The 13,454-nt window shown below is 30.1% G+C and overlaps 1 protein-coding gene across 5 annotated transcripts in view; it reads left to right on the top strand.

The window, feature by feature from the left end:
- LOC145306113 (serine/threonine-protein kinase pim-3-like) overlaps window positions 1-4,107 on the top strand; it is a 48,689-nt gene extending 44,582 nt beyond the window's left edge. For all 5 annotated transcript variants that reach the window (XM_080148065.1, XM_080148067.1, XM_080148068.1 and 2 more), the window contains 2 exons: window positions 1,873-1,961; window positions 2,431-4,107. In XM_080148065.1, the coding sequence (XP_080004191.1) occupies window positions 1,873-1,961; window positions 2,431-2,800 (459 nt within the window). In that variant the 3' untranslated portion in view covers window positions 2,801-4,107. The remainder of the gene's footprint in view (window positions 1-1,872; window positions 1,962-2,430) is intronic.
- Window positions 4,108-13,454: the final 9,347 nt, after the last annotated feature.

Below are 13,454 nucleotides of genomic sequence, written 5' to 3'. Positions count from 1 at the left end.
GAATTGGTTTATTATAATTGGGGATGTATCTGAATCTGTCTTAAACCTTAAAATTTTTTACTGTTATGCAAATTTTCGTTACTGATTTTTTTGCGTTTTACTTAAATATTTAAATATACTAAGAAAAACAAATTACATAATATGAATAAGAAAATATGTTATTTACGCATTTTTTAAAAGTTTAATTCGCAATAGTGTAAAGAAAATAGGATCTTAAGAGATAAGATAACCTAAAGATTACTTTAACGTTATAAGCCAACGAATGACAGATGGTGTTTATACAACTTTAATTACCAGTATAATTTACAGTCCAATGCAATCTCCCTTCTTGTAAGAAAAATATTTTTGTTGACAAAGGAAGGAGTAGGTTGCGCTAAAAATCCGTAAAGGTGTGAGTTTTAAGGCTTAAAAATAGTAGCAGAACAATAATATTCACTAAATATGTGTATTTTTTATTGAAAAGAACAATAGACAATTTTTTTTAAGTTAACATAAATTTTTATCGTTCTACTACTGTTTTAAACTTAAAACTCACAACCTTTACGGATATTTAGCGCAACCTACTCCTCCCTTTTTGTCTTTTTGTCTGTATGGTTGGTTTGTCTGTCTGACTGTCAATCAAAGATCATTAAGAATAGCTGCATGTATAATGTGTCAAAGATTGTTTTCATAATTACTTTATTAAGGAATACTTTTCACTATTGGATAAAATTACTCTTGTTCTGGTCTCCACTTTTTTGATGCATTTTTTTAGTTTTCTTTTCTCTTTCTTTTTTTAAGTAGCGAAGCTACTCTTATAATTGACCATGTATGTCTGTTTGTCTGTTTTACCGTTTTCTGTCTGTCTGTCCTTTCTTTCCTTCTGTCTCTGTGTATTTCTATATTTATGGCATACTGTGCTTCTGTCTTTCTGTCCTTCTGTTTGTCTTTCCTCCTGTATTTGTATCTTTCTGTTTATTTGTCTTTCTTTCCTTCTGTTTTTATGTCGATCTTTCTTTCTTTCCTTCTGCCTGTGTTTCTATCTGTCTGTCTTTCTATATGTCTTTCTGGCTTTCCATATTTATGTCATTCTGTCCTTCTGTCTTTCTGTCTATCTGTCCGTCTGTCCTTCTGTCTTTCTGTCCTTCTGTCTTTCTATCCTTCTGTCTTTCTGGCCCTCTGTCTTTCTGTCCTTCTGTCTTCTGTCCTTCTGTCTTCTGTCCTTCTGTCTTTCTGTCTATCTTTCTATCTGTCCTTCTGTCTTTCTGTATATCTTTCTATCTGTCCATCTGTCCTTCTGTCTTTCTGTCCTTCTGTCTTTCTATCCTTCTGTCTTTCTATCCTTATATCTTTCTTTCTATCTGTCTTCCTTTCCTGATGTCCCACTTTCTATCTACCACTCTCTGTCTGTTTTTCTTCCATTCTGTCCAACTATCTTCCTGTCCTTAAAGTTTAGAAGCCTCTACGATTTAATAGCTTTCAGAACAGAACTTTCCATTTGCAAATGTTGTCATCCTTGTTTCTTCTAAAAGTACACCTAATATATACGTTATCTGCCTCCCTTGGGTAATTCAGAATTTATCTAGTACATGTTTAATCCAGGAATCTAAAGGGATAAGACAATGGCCGATAAATTGCTATACATCGCCATTGGTGATAACAGAATTATCTCTTTTATAGATAATGGTTGAAATGTTTGAACACTCAACTTAATGAAACAATCAATCAAAATTCCACAAATTTGTAAAGCCAACGAATACGGAAACATAATAAAACTTTGGGGACTAGTGTTATAAACAGCCCATTGTCCACTCTCACTCTGCGTTTATTCAAGTATATAGGGATAAGACAAAGAAGGATATAGAATAATTAATGAATTTTTGTATGTTTCAGGATCGAATCCCGTTGTCATGTATCCTCGAGCATCCATGGTTCCACAACAATATACCAATCACCATCGGGGGCACTTTCTCAATTACAGGAAAGAATATAATAATGTTAAAACCACTGGACCGATATGGTTCTCCTTTACAGTAAAGCCCTTCTTAGCTAGGAAGGTTTATAGCTATTTTTGGAGGAGATTACCTCCTCAATCCCCTGAGAATTCGTTCATAGTAAAAAATCCTACCCATCCCTCAAAAAAAGGTTCTTGCTTTTTCTCCCTAAAAATAGAATGTTAAGTGGTTGGTCACAGATTGAGTTCTCCATTTTAGGGAAGCTTAACATAGGTCCTAAAATGTTTTTAGGCTATTTTTATATTAGAGTTAATAAATTTTTTAGCTCGAAATTACTATAAATCAAATAACAATGCCTTCAAAAACGCTTAAATTTTCTCTTATATATTATTATTTACAACATTTTATGAAATTAATGATTAAAAGCAATGGTTACTTTTTTGAATCTGATATTGTGTAAATATTCAGCAAAATTATATTCTCTTGTAACTGCAGGCGATTACACCAAGCCCAGCTATACACCGCCTTCCTCAACCACAGTCAGCGGCAACAGCTACAATCATTTGTCGGCGGCCAGCGGCGGCGGATCGGGCGGAGTGAGCGATATGCTGGGCGGTTTTAGCGGCGTAAATGATGGTCTGCATCATCATCATGGACGGAGTGGTGATAGTTTTAACGGAAGCAGCGGGGGCAGTATGAATGACGGTGGCATGGAGCATAGTGGACTTAACGTTGGCGGCGGCATGACGCATCATATAATCGGCGGTGTTCATAATCATATGCACGCGGCGGTCACGAGAGGCGGTATTAGGATACCGGCACCGGTAAGTAAGAGCTTCGATCCTGATCTGCAAGGGTCGGTGTGAAAAATCGCCATTGAGATAATGGTGTAAAAAAAAGTGCTGTTTATTAGCCAAAAAAAAACATTATTTTTCATGATATTATTATTTGTGTATTTATCGTAAATTTTAAAATACCCTTTAAAGGAGAGATAATTTTTAAGATTTTTCTCCTTATGAATTCTTTCAAATCTGGACCATTCAGTTAATATCACTTTAAATCAAATACAATCAGTTATGACAATATGTTCATATTGAACTAAATATAAAAATAGACCAATATTAAAAAGATAAAATGAAAAAAGCAATTCATAAGGAGAAAAAATTGTAATATATACTGATATACCTGATTTTGTATTGCATAATTATTTTATTTGGAATTGTAAGAAAATTAAATCAATTTTCAAGAAAGAAATCAATGCATAAAAGTAGTAATTCCAAATATTATGATGTATGTAAATTGAAAAAAATATAAATACATAAAAACAGGTTACAAAAAATGGCCTAAAGTTAAAGTATACTGTAGTATCAAATACAATTTTAGTCAGAAACGGACTCAAATTTCCTATGATACTAGTGTAAAAATGACTTTATTGGCCATTTAATTGTACAAAAAAATCTACATTCAGCTGCTAAAAAATCCACTAATAGAATTGTATAAAAAAAACCTTTTGGTGATAGGACTGTTACTTATTAGAAGAAAAAAAAGGATTCTCTAAAGAAAAATCATCTCACTTTTCGGGTTTTTTTTAATAATTGAATGAATCCTTAATTTTATATATGTAAAATACCTTTCTTTGATAAGAAGATGCTTTAATCTAAATTAATATTATGAACATTAAAAAAGTTATTTGGGAATTTTAAAACATCTAATTTTACTAATGAAATTGGCCTAACTCTTAAAAAACCTTCAATTTTTTTTCATAACAAGAATGTAATCTTTCCAAAGCATCTGAAATAGCTAGCAAACAAAGTAAAACAAATCTCCATAACTGGCTGTGAAAAATATTAGAAATAGAAACTATAATAGCTTTGAGTAAAAGTAACAGTCCCTAAAAATTACAATAGATACATATAATAGTTTAAATTAAGGTGATACATAGTCTTTAGGCATAGAATTTTTATTAAAACAAATGACATAGATAAATATTAGATTTCATAGCTTTTGCAGCATTTGTACATACAAAATTAACATTGTTATAAACTGTTCTAAAGAGTTCTTTTTAAAAATACATAACTAACTTTGCCTTGAACTGCTGAGCTTAGCCACAGGTGGATTGAGCTATGATTAGGATAGTGGAAATTGAATGCCTTGTCTTGACTTTGTAACATAACAAAGAAACAAACAAAAAGAAAAGAATAAAATAGTACCTATCTAATGAGAAGGTTTAAGACTTTTAAAGCAGTTTTTAACAATGTCCATAATATGCATAATTTGTACTATAACAATATTTCTAACATTAATGTGTATAATGTCATAATTATGTCTGTAATGATCTCAATAATTCATAATTCCTCATATTTTGATAACTCTGTTTACGGTTGTTGAGCAGATTTTTTTTATCATGAAAAAATATTAAACCTATTTGAGTTTAAATAAATCTTTGGGGTTCAGATAAAAAACTTTTTTTCAAATAATCTAATTTATTTTTTCAGACTTATAAGTAAATAGAAAGACTTTTCAGGTGCCATTAAAATTACTTTATTTCTAAAACCCCAATATGTAACATATCAAATGTATAATCATTTTTAATAAAAAGGAAGGTTTATTTTAATTTCAATTGTCATAAATGCCAAAGATCTATCCAATTAAATGGTTTTGTTAGATTATGTTTGTTTTGTGCGTTTTGTTTAAAAATATCCGTTACTTTTTGCCGATTTTAAAAATAGTCATTTTGAGAAAATTAAATATGAAAAGAGCTTAAATTTATTTTTTATTTTCAAGAAGTCCTGGTGATTTTTAATAAAATGTAATAACTAAATAATTATCTTTTTTTAAAATGTGATATTTTTGATTAATAATATTTTAATATGCAAGATCAAGGCAATAATAACCTAATTCTTGTAAGTAACAAGGAAAATTTTGTCCAAAGTAGCGCAGCAAAAATTATTAACATTTATACAGTTTTAACATTATTTGATGATTTATCAAAAAGTTTTGGATATGTAATAATGACTTCTAGTCACATTCAAAAGATTGTAGACAACAAAAATATATCTTGAATATCAAAAGTTTCATAAAAAAAAACATTCCGGACAGCTTTTATATTAGTTATAGAGAAGTTATGTTGCTGAAAAAAATATTTACTTGAATTAAATTAAGAACAAAAAGACAAATATTCTGAACATTAAACTGGTGTCTATGCTTTAATTAAAAAAATACATGTAAAAAATAAATTGTATGTCAGTGTTTAATGTGTTTTTGTACCCTTTTTATATAAAATCAATACGTATAATTCTTATATAAGCAATGTATAAACATTTTAGCTATAAATGTAAACTTTTAAGCTTCTTGATAACTTTTAAATTCAATGAGCCATATCAGAAATTATTAAAAAGATATTTATTCCAATGATCTCAAGGCAAAAAGTTAGATTTGTTTAATAACTACTTCTTTGGGGAAAAAAAATTTCTATTGGTTTTGTAAAGTTAATTTGGGGGCAACAAATATTTTTTTAATTGTAACATTAATAATCTTTTTGCTTTTTAAATATTATGCCCTAAAATGTTATCGATTTAACCTAACACAACAAGCTCTAATTTTTTCATATTCTAATAAACTTTTGTATTTTTCTATCATCCGATAATATTTCTCATTTTAATCTCTTATTCCCTCAGTTGGCTTAAGCAAAATTTAATTATATACAGGGCACACAAAAAAATGACCTAAAAGGCATTATTTTAATCATGAATTATGAACTATTTTTAAAAATTTCTGAATCAGGGTAAATTTGGGATAAAATTGTTTTCTTCAGATGAAATTATCCGTTTTCGATGGTTTTGCTCAGATTTTAACCAGATACTTAAAACTAGGCCTTCCCCCTTTGACAACTTATGCCTTTTTTTACCTCATTTTTTTGTGCCTGTCAGAACCCAAAATTTGTTTAAGCCAACTGTGTTTCTTGCTCTCTCAGTCTAAATCTCAATGTGTATAAGTAAAATAAATACGAAGAAATCTTCCAAACTGCTTAATAATGATAATAATGAGTAAAGATTAATAAAATGATGATATTGTAAAAATACATGAAAATGAAATATAAATAAATGATAAGAATAAAACTTTTTATTATTTGCAAAGCTACTCTATAACTACAAGTATGTATATCTGCCAGGACCGAATTAAAAGAAGAAGATCCCTAGAATTGATTTATTACATATTACTTGTTGAATGATATACACTGTCACTTACAGAACAGCTTTACTTATGTCAAAATAATAATAGAATAACAGTTGTAGATGGTAAATATTTGAATACAAGTCAGCGGAAGGAATGATGTACAAAAAACTAAAACTGAAAAGTTTACTGAGTTGCACGCTATGCCCATCCACACATAAACTTTAAAGTTCCTGTAAAAAAAGTAAATCACAGTGCTCTAGAAGTTTTATTTAAGTTTTATAAACAATCATCTGAAGCAAGAAAAAGTTACTACACAGATTATGACGTAGAACAATAGGCCAATGAGAGGCCAGTATACACCAATGGTAAAATTTATGCTGGCCTCTCATTGGTTATTGTATCGTATGACATCATAATCTGTGGAGCCACTTTTTCTTGCTTCAAACATATATGTTCCTTCTTGAAAGATAATCAATTTTTCCCCTTTAAATCTTTTCTTAAAATTTACATACTAATAACTTTTCTCTCGTAAAAAATGAACAGCAAAAATTTAATTTGTGTAATAACTGTCATGGAAAAACTGATTCTCAAAATCATATTTAGAAAGTTTTTACGAGTTATATTGTATAAAGCATGTTCGTAGGGAGAAAGCCAAATACACTTTTAAGAAATGCTTTTAGTTCACCAATGCAATGAGTAAAATTATTAAAGATTTTAAAAGACAACAACTTGCAAGAAGGAGTAGATAGGATTTTCACTTTAACAGACTATGGTTCAACCGGCAACATTCTATAAGACTGTGGATTTAGTTTTGTATAGGACAGGAAGTATAAGAAAACGGACAGTAAATTGTTATACATATCCAAAAATGGTAAACAAAATTACCTCTTCTCAAGATTAAAGTTATTGGTTAAATAGTTTGGAACCAACTAATTAAATTCAATAATAGTAACCAAAGTTTTTAGCCAAAGAAAATATAAAATTCAATTAAACTGGTAATAAAACTACGAGTACTAGTATAATTTACAGTACCCTTCCTCCCTGGTGTTTTAAAGGTAAAGTGACCAGGGGGGGGGGGCAGAGTGTAAATGAATGAATAATACCAGGGAGAGAGAGGTCAGAGGTGCTTATGTAAATGAAATTCTTTTCTACCCCCCAATTATTTGTCACCAAAACTGCTTACATGATTTTGGGGAAGGATTATTTTAACCTACAACTGTAGGTATTCCTTGAAGATAACAACTTTTTCAAACTCATGCTAGAAATTGAAAGAATTTTGAATAAAACATTTTATCTAGTTTTGAATTTTTCAAGACTTTACAAAACTCTACAGTCTATTAGATCTTGGAAAAATTAGATTGTTTGGCTTTAAATAAATTGCTAAGACTAACATACATTGTTTTATTTCTCAAATTAACCTTATTTAGCATAAAGTAAACTCTTAGTTGACTGTTTTACTTTAAATAAGCATATTGAATATCCAAAAATTCATATTTTTAGCTCACAGTGGCTGACATATACATAATTATTCAAATTTTTTTTACTTTTTAAAGTCCAATAAGTAAACTTTAAACTTACTGTGTTGTTTATCTTTTTAGTTCCTTTTGTTCATTTGTAATGGTTTTATCTCCCTGTAAATGGAAAACAGATAATTGTTAAAAAATGTAAAAGAAAATATAACCTTTTATTTCACTGTAAAAAAATCATATCTAAATATCCAGAATATTGTGAATTTATTCCACTGTGACTCACAGAAAATTGTTAAAGTTTGTTTTCAGCCATAAATCATCTCTAAGTGTTCTAAATCTGTCCATCAATCTAAGACAGGAATATATTTATCAAAAAAATATTAAAACCAATCAATGATTATTAATCTTATAAAATAATACAGAGACAATTTGTTGCCACTTTAACCTTTCATTGAAAAACTAACCAATAAAAATTTGCACTAAATCTTCTAACAGGTTAACTTAGAAAGCAAAGTTTGATGATTTTATTTTTGTTTGCTAGCTAAAGAGATTTTGGCAAGTAATTTGGTAATTTGGGCAAGTAGTTGTCTGGAACATGCATCTATAAACATACATTTATTAATTGAACAATGTCTCTCCATACATCTGTTTGAAGCTCACTTTAAACAGGCTCTACACCCTACATAAAAAAGTTAGAAGTTAGACTTTAAAATGATAACATAATCAAATATAGAAGGGGATGGGGAGGGGGGGGGGGAGTTTCATCCAAACCTCCTATGGGTGAAGAAAATATACTCTTTGCATACTTAATTTGAATAATTTACTCTTTAAGGACTTTTCCAAAAAAAATACATTCTTTGCATTATTCCCTAAGAATTTACTCTTTGCCTTCTTTTCCCAGAGAATATACTCTTTGCATCCTTTAAAAAGAAAATTATCTTGGAATACTTTTCCCAAAAATATACTTTTTTACTAATTTTCAAAAACAATGTACTCTTTGCGTATTTTTTCCTATGAAATAATCTTGGCAGACTTAATATAATTATCCTGAAGAATATACTCTTTGCATACTTTTCCAAGGAATTTACTCTGCCTTTTTTCTCAAAGAATGTACTTTTTGCATACTTTTCCAAGGAATATATGTACTCTTTGCCTTTTTTTCAAAGAATGTAGTCTTTGCATACTTATCCCGATCCTTGAATGCAAGAAAACTGAAGGTAAAGTAAAGTGGTAAAATTTTGCGGCCTGACTTTTATTTGCTTTACAAGTTTAACAATATATGTTCAAGTAAAGCAACAAAAATAATTTATGAAAAAGAGTAAAATTTAAAATACACTTTATAGATAATATCAACTTGTTATGTATTAGTAAGACTTTTTAGTTTTTGTCTTAGAATGCTGGTCCTACTGATTTTTATTACTAAGGGAAGCTTTATAAATGTGTAGAGGAGGTACGTTTTAAACTGGTTAAAAATAATATAAAGAAGTTGTATCAACTTTTTTTTTTATAGCTAGCCGGTTCTTTTAGTAAGTAGTAGATGTAAAATTTTTCATAGAATTCAAATATGCAATCGGTTTTTTTGTAGACCTCTTATTTTTTAAGTAATTTAAGTTTTTTAAAAAAATAATTAAGTCGGTTTTAAGGTACTAAAACGCAACAAAATAAAAGAAGAAAATGGTCAGTAAGAACAAAAATAGTAAGATCTTTAATTTGACACCTTACTTTTAAAATTCTGTTGAGTAATTATTGAAAAAATCTATTTTTTTAACCTCGGTATAATAAAAACTTTAGACCTAAATATTTTCTCAAACAGACATAAAAAACATGGGTTCATATATACCATTAGAATCAGAAAAATATTACGAATCCATTGTAAGCAAAATTGAAAAAAATAAAAAAATTAAAAAATTACAGAAATGGCCAATTATTTTTTTTGTTCAGACAACACTATTGTCTTCCCTTTTTTACCCCCTCTTTACCCCCTCTTTACCCCCTTCCCATTTTTATACTCAATTGAAGAATTAAGACGTTGCCTGTACAACATAATATGATATTTTCATATAATTCCTTTTATTGTAGTTTATATACTATATTGTAAACTTTTTTTTTCAATTTTGCTTACAATGGATTCGTAATATTTTTCTGATTCTAATGGTATATATGAACCCATATTTTTTTATTTGTGAAATAATAAAATTAAGTTCAAAGTTTTTATTCTCGTGGGTTTTAAAAAATCGATTTTTTCAATAATTACCTGACAGAATTGAAAAAGTAAGGTGTCAAATTAAAGATCTTACTATTTTTGTTCATAATGACCATTTTCTTTCTTTTTTTTGTTGCATTTTAGTACCTTAAAATCGACTTAATTTTTTTTTTTTTAAACTTAAATTACTTAAAAAATAAGAGGTCTACAAAAAAACCGATTGCATATCTGAATTCTATGAAAAATTTTACATCTACTACTTACTAAAAGAACCGGCTAGCTATAAAAAAAATAGTTGATACACCTTCTTTATGGTAAGATAAACTGATAAGGGATGAATCAATCTTCCTTAAATTAGTTATCTACAACCTTCTAAATTATCAATTGAATTGTCCTTAAATCAGAGCTGGATCTTTAAATCATTTCAATGAAGCGCCAAATCGGGGTGCGCCGAATTTCAGCCAATCACAGCGCGGTATTTCGTAAAATGCTGTGCTCTCATTGGTGGAAAGTTGGCTTACCCCGATTTGACGCACAATTAAAATGATTTAAAGATCCAGCTCAGTAAAATTTAATGTAAACAAGATGACAACATCCATAAAAGCGAAGCTCTAAAACGGTAGGACAAACGAACATTAACCCTTGTTGAGTGCCATAACTGAATAATCAGAATATAAATGTATAAAATTAGAAACAAAATTTAAGCAAATTTGTTGAAAAACTGCGCTAATACGTGATAATGTTTAAGGACATACTTCCATTTTTAGGACTTGAGTATAGGGAGGCTTTGCTTATAACATTGTACTTTGTTGTCCTAGGAATCAGTACTCCAAACATCAGATCAATCGAATGATTCTATCATATAAAAATTTGTTGTTAAAAAAGTTAAAACATGTTAAAAATGAACATACGGACATTCTGGTAACGATTATAGAGTTGCTACGCTTTCTAAACTGTACCTAACTACTACAGGAATCACCATGCAAAGTTTGAAATCGATAGAACAACTCTAACATGCCTAAATGAACGAAAAGAGCTAACGGACGGACTGACCGAACCTAGTTATAGAAAAGCTTCGCTTTAAAAAAATGCTGGTATATTTAAAAAGTATACAAGTCAAAAAAATTTGGATGAAAAAATGGAACACCTTAGAAAAAGTTCTTCAGTGGCAGGCATTTAGTAATTTTTTGACATTTTTTACTCTATAAAAGATGATTGATTTATAGAGAAAAACAAGGACAATTATGTTCAAACTATGTCAGATTAAAAGATTTTATGTTTTTTTTTGTTGTAATATTTTGTCTTATATTTTTGTTATTTTATATCTATAGCTAAAAAAAGATGAATTAAGGACTTTTTTGTCAACAAAATAACCTTATACCTTATTTAATTAAATATGCTCTAAATTTGAAAGAGTAGAAAATAGCCTAAAACCATTTCTAGACTTAAGTTTACAAAATAACCTAAAACCAGTTGTTGGTTTTAAGTTGTTGTAGAGATCTTAAACAAAAAATATACTATTTTACATGATAGAATTAAATTATTCTCTGCATGCAAAATACCCTAAGGGTATTTTCTCGGCCTCTCCAACCTCGTAAATTAAAAGATAACCCAAAATGGATGACAACATCCATAAAAGCGAAGCACTGAAAAGGTAGGACAAACGGATTTTAACACTTATAGTGTCAGAACTGAATAATCATAATATAAATGTATAAGAGTCGAAGCAAAATTGTAAGTAAAAATGTAAATGATACATGATAATGTTTATGGACATAGTTACATATTTAGGATTTGATTATAGAGTTGCTTCGCTTATAACATTATACTTTGTTGTCCCAGGAATCAACATACCAAAAATCAGATCAATCGGATGATTAGATAATATAAAAATTTGTTGTTAAAAAAAAAGTTTAAAATTAACGTACGGACATTCTTGTAATGTTTATAGAGTTGCTACGCTTTCTAAACCGTACCTATGTTATCCTAATTTTTTGTATCTGGTTAGTTCAAACTAGTAGTGTCTAAACTTTTACACCAATAATTCTAGTCTACAGTAGAGTACCCATAGCTCCCAGGGAGGGAGGGGAAATTGGATTGTAAATTACTACGGTACCATAAGTTTTATTTGTTGGCTCAAAAACTTTGTGTTCTTTTAAAATGAATTTTGATCAGTTTGTTCTAATCTAAAAATGTCCTAATTTTTAAACCTATAATTTTTATCTACAGAATATGTAATTTTGTTTATCATAACTAGAATGTCAATCAATTTATCAACCATTGTCATATCCCTTAAGATCCCTTTTTCTTCAGATATATGTCCTTGTTGAAAAATGGTGTTATATATTGACAATTCTTAATTAATTCTTTTTAGCTGTGTCGAAAATGTGTCAACTTGTAATTGATGTTGCAGGATTTCACAGGGATACTGGGATAGGACAACTTGTAATGATGTTGCAGAATTTCACAGGGATACTGGGATAGGGCAACTTGTAATTAATGTTGCAGGATTTCACAGGGATACTGGGATAGGACAACTTGTAATTGATGTTGCAGGATTTTACAGGGATACTGGGATAGGACAACTTGTAATGATGTTGCAGAATTTCACAGGGATACTGGGATAGGGCAACTTGTAATTAATGTTGCAGGATTTCACAGGGATACTGGGATAGGACAACTTGTAATTGATGTTGCAGGATTTCACAGGGATACTAGGATAGGACAACTTGTAATTGATGTTGCAGGATTTCACAGGGATACTGGGATAGGACAACTTGTAATTATGTTGCAGAATTTCACAGGGATACTGGGATAGGACAACTTGTAATGATGTTCCAGGATTTCACAGGGATACTGGGATAGGACAACTTGTAATGATGTTCCAGGATTTCACAGGGATACTGGGATAGGACAACTTGTAATTGATGTTGCAGGATTTCACAGGGATACTGGGATAGGACAACTTGTTATTGATGTTGCAGGATTTCACAGGGATACTGGGATAGGACAACTTGTAATGATGTTGCAGGATATCACAGGGATACTGGGATGTGTCAACTTGTAATTGATGTTGCAGGATTTCACAGGGATACTGGATTGTGTCAACTTGTAATTGATGTCCTTGTTAAAAAATGGTGTTATATATTGACAATTCTTAATTAATTCTTTTTAGCTGTGTCGAAGATGTGTCAACTTGTAATTGATGTTTCAGGATTTCACAGGGATACTGGGATAGGACAACTTGTAATTGATGTTGCAGGATTTCACAGGGATACTGGGATAGGACAACTTGTAATTGATGTTGCAGGATTTCACAGGGATACTGGGATAGGACAACTTGTAATGATGTTCAAGGATTTCACAGGGATACTGGGATAGGACAACTTGTAATTGTTGTTGCAGGATTTCACAGGGATAATGGGATAGGACAACTTGTAATTGATGTTGCAGGATTTCACAGGGATAATGGGATAGGACAACTTGTAATTGATGTTGCAGGATTTCACAGGGATACTGGGATAGGACAACTTGTAATTATGTTGCAGAATTTCGCAGGGATACTGGGATAGGACAACTTGTTATTTATGTTGCAGGATTTCACAGGGATACTGGGATAGGACAACTTGTAATTGTTGTTGCAGGATTTCACAGGGATACTAGGATAGGACA

This window comes from Acartia tonsa, chromosome 14, assembly GCF_053477335.1.
Source record: "Acartia tonsa isolate MP-2025a chromosome 14, ASM5347733v1, whole genome shotgun sequence".
In the NCBI taxonomy this organism is placed as follows: domain Eukaryota; kingdom Metazoa; phylum Arthropoda; class Copepoda; order Calanoida; family Acartiidae; genus Acartia; species Acartia tonsa.
This window is presented reverse-complemented; position numbering and strand designations above follow the sequence as displayed.